General features: G+C 42.8%; 1 protein-coding gene across 1 annotated transcript; it reads right to left on the bottom strand.

Moving 5' to 3' along the window:
• Window positions 1–786: 786 nt before the first annotated feature.
• On the bottom strand, window positions 787–2,628 carry zgc:162730 (uncharacterized protein LOC564559 homolog). The gene is made up of 2 exons (XM_067365032.1): window positions 2,500–2,628; window positions 787–2,395 (listed from the first exon to the last, which is right to left on the bottom strand). Exons 1-2 carry the CDS (start codon window positions 2,530–2,532, stop codon window positions 1,469–1,471), a joined length of 960 nt encoding a protein of 319 aa, XP_067221133.1. The 5' UTR covers window positions 2,533–2,628; the 3' UTR covers window positions 787–1,468.
• Window positions 2,629–2,892: the final 264 nt, after the last annotated feature.

The following is a 2,892-nucleotide window of genomic DNA, read 5'->3' as shown; positions in this document are numbered from 1 at the left end:
GTTAAACAAACATCAAGCGTTAAGGGGAAAGGTTGAGTAACTTGAGGTTAAGTAGCACAAATGTAGCAAACAGTTCAAAAGTATGGGTTCTTAATTCTTTAGCAACGTTCAACGTAAGAAGGAGCAATGCGTAGGCTTATGTAATGCATGACAATGTCATAGGCCTGTGATAAGATCTTACTGCACAATTAAACTGGCCAACTCACTGATCTAGAAGCTGACGGCCTCATTTGCAACACAGGGCAGATTATAATCTCTAAAGACAGCTATCAATTGCTTCAGACATTGTTTTGTGATACGCATAGTTGTCTGGGAGATGCAGGTCAGATGTGTTGTTGTGTGAAATACCTCTGTTTATGCCAAATATGGTCTTAATCCTACTCCTGGTATTTACAAAACAGCATTTTTCTTAGGAAAATGAACTGATTTTGAAATGTAAGCAGTTGTGAGGGACACTTATGTGATTTTGTGGTATGGTGGAACTGACATGGAGTTCAATACAATACAATACAATACAATTGTTTTTCACAATTTGCATTTATTACATTATTTTGGTCAATTGAAATCGTTTCCATCGTTTTGTGTCAATGCTTCTTGAATTTCTTTCAAAGGCCATGACACGTTGATAAATAAGTAAAAAATACATTGCTATAACTTCAATAAATACTTAATAAATATATTAGTTAGGTCTATACAATTACAAAAACATTGCAAATGAAGCAAACTACTCTACAGAAATACTGTAATGTTACAGTCCCTGATAAAAGACAAGTTTCCTTGAGTAAGGACACAACCAGGGTTGTCAAACATTAACTTGACAGCTCTTGTCCAATATAAATATACTGTTTTTTTTTTTTTTTTTAGGTTCGTTTCTTAGTCTTCTTGTACAAAACAGGTACCTAACATCATAATGCTTTGGTTAAAATGCTACATGGAAACATTCTCCCAGTATAGATTTGTAAAGTGCATTCTTTGTGAGTGAATGTATGGTCATTTTTTTTCTCAAGTTTGTCACATTGTTGGTTGATATACAGGGTGCAAATTACTTGGGGGATCAGACCCCTCTCAAAAACGTCAGAAATTCTTTTAAAAAGCCAATCCCCCTAATTCACACACTGGATATATGATATATACACATACATAAATATATATATTTGACACAAGCTCTGCTTATGTCACTAGCATAGGTTATGATATTTTAAGGCACTTGTCTGCAATGCTTACTGCTAAACAACGTTGAAAAGCAAGAAAAGCAAAAGCAAATGGAAGACAATATCACATACAATAATAATACACCATTATAAAAAACAATGCCTGGGCTACTTAGGCTTTGGAGGGCAGCTTGGTATCAAAATAATCTCCTTTAGCAAGTATATTATAATAATAATAATAAATTAACAGTATTAAGACTCGTTGCACATGATTTTTTGACTGATTGAATGATTGGGAAGGAATCGCTGTAAAGTCCTTAGTCAGACACAGACATCCGCGCGAAAACAGAGAGGCGCTTCCCGCTCGCGGCGTCGAAGGTGGGAGACTCGGAGCCGCTCGAGCTACCGGTGCTGCTGTAACTTTCGCGGTCTGACAGCGAGTCTTCTGAGGAAAAGCGCTGCAGGTTGGCTTTGTTTCGGTCTTCCTTCATGTATAGCTCGTTGCTGGAGCCCTGGAAGTTATTTCCGTGTCCGCAGACACATCGTGACCGAGTCTCTGGTGTGAAGGGCGCGTTGTTGTGGATATCTCCGCTACTGTGACGGCTGAAGGGGAACATGTCGCGGGAAGAGTCGCTGAAGACGGGGGACAAGATATCGGCTGGAGGAGGTGAGACCGAGGGCGCGCGGGTGAAGCTCAAGGGCTCGTATAGAGTCGGGGGAGAGTTGCTGCGAGTGAAACCGGCGAAGCTGACGCTTTGGCGCAGTTGACGGGGGTTCTGGTCAAGCAAAGAGCTTTTCTCCTCGTGGATGAAGTGACAGCGGCTTCCGTACGGACAGTATCCAAACTGGTAGAAAGTGCGACAGGCTTGAGTTTTGTATTTGGGGTGGCGGTAAAGACCTCTCAGCTCGCTCTCGCCGTGGGCGAACTGACATTTGGTGCCGTATTTGCAGCTGCCGTGCTCCTGAAAGCTTCTGCACAGCTCGGTCTTGTACCGGTTCGAAGGCAGGGTTACCAGGGGAGGAAATCCGGGCGGTGGGGGGACGTCGTGGGGCTTCATTCTGTTAAAGGTGTCGGTCAGACTCATGGATCGGTCTGCTTTGAACTGTGGTTTACTGGGCGCTCTGTCGTTCCAGGCGTCCGCCTGCCAGACGTCGTCGTTGAGCCGCTCGGAACTGATGCTCTTCGATGCGAACGGGTGGGATAGCTGTGGAAACGACTCATCTAAACCCAGGTTGATGAGATTCTGTAAAATAATAACAACGTGAATTAGGATGATAAAACACATTTGGCAGTTCTGCCGCTTTCCCCAAAGATAAACAAAACACACGTAAACTCAATTTAACTTACCCGTATGAGACTTTCGCCAAGCGTATCGGACATAGTTAAGTGTTGTTGCAAAGGAATGATGCTGTCAGAAGTTGCTGTCAGAAGGCTGGTAGAGTTGTGCTGTTTTCGAGGCCTTTTATAGCACTAAAGAGATGGGGGCGTGGACGATATTCCCGTACGCCGCTCTCACCGACTGTCGGCGTTGCCTCGTAAAGCACAGATTGAGTATTTTTAGCCACTGGCAAAAAAAAAAAAAAAAAATGTTTCAGTTTCACCGAGTACAACAGAGTAGTGATTAATTTACAGTAACCTGTCGCGATAACTGCCCCGACAGATAGTTTCCCATGGCACTATAGAACACCGCTTGGTTGAGAACGATAGCCTACTGTTTATTGTTTTTCAGCATGTTTTTCT

The sequence above is a fragment of the Chanodichthys erythropterus genome, chromosome 17 (assembly GCF_024489055.1).
Source record: "Chanodichthys erythropterus isolate Z2021 chromosome 17, ASM2448905v1, whole genome shotgun sequence".
NCBI classification, from domain to species: Eukaryota; Metazoa; Chordata; class Actinopteri; order Cypriniformes; family Xenocyprididae; genus Chanodichthys; species Chanodichthys erythropterus.
Note: the sequence above shows the minus strand (reverse complement) of the source record. Positions and strands in the feature narration are given on the sequence as shown.

Coding starts and splice junctions, on each gene's coding strand:
- zgc:162730 (XM_067365032.1), bottom strand. CDS start 2,532: ATGTCCGATACGCTTGGCGAAAGTCTCATACGG. Junction 2,396..2,499: donor TTGGCGAAAGTCTCATACGG/GTAAGTTAAATT, acceptor ATTATTTTACAG/AATCTCATCAACCTGGGTTT.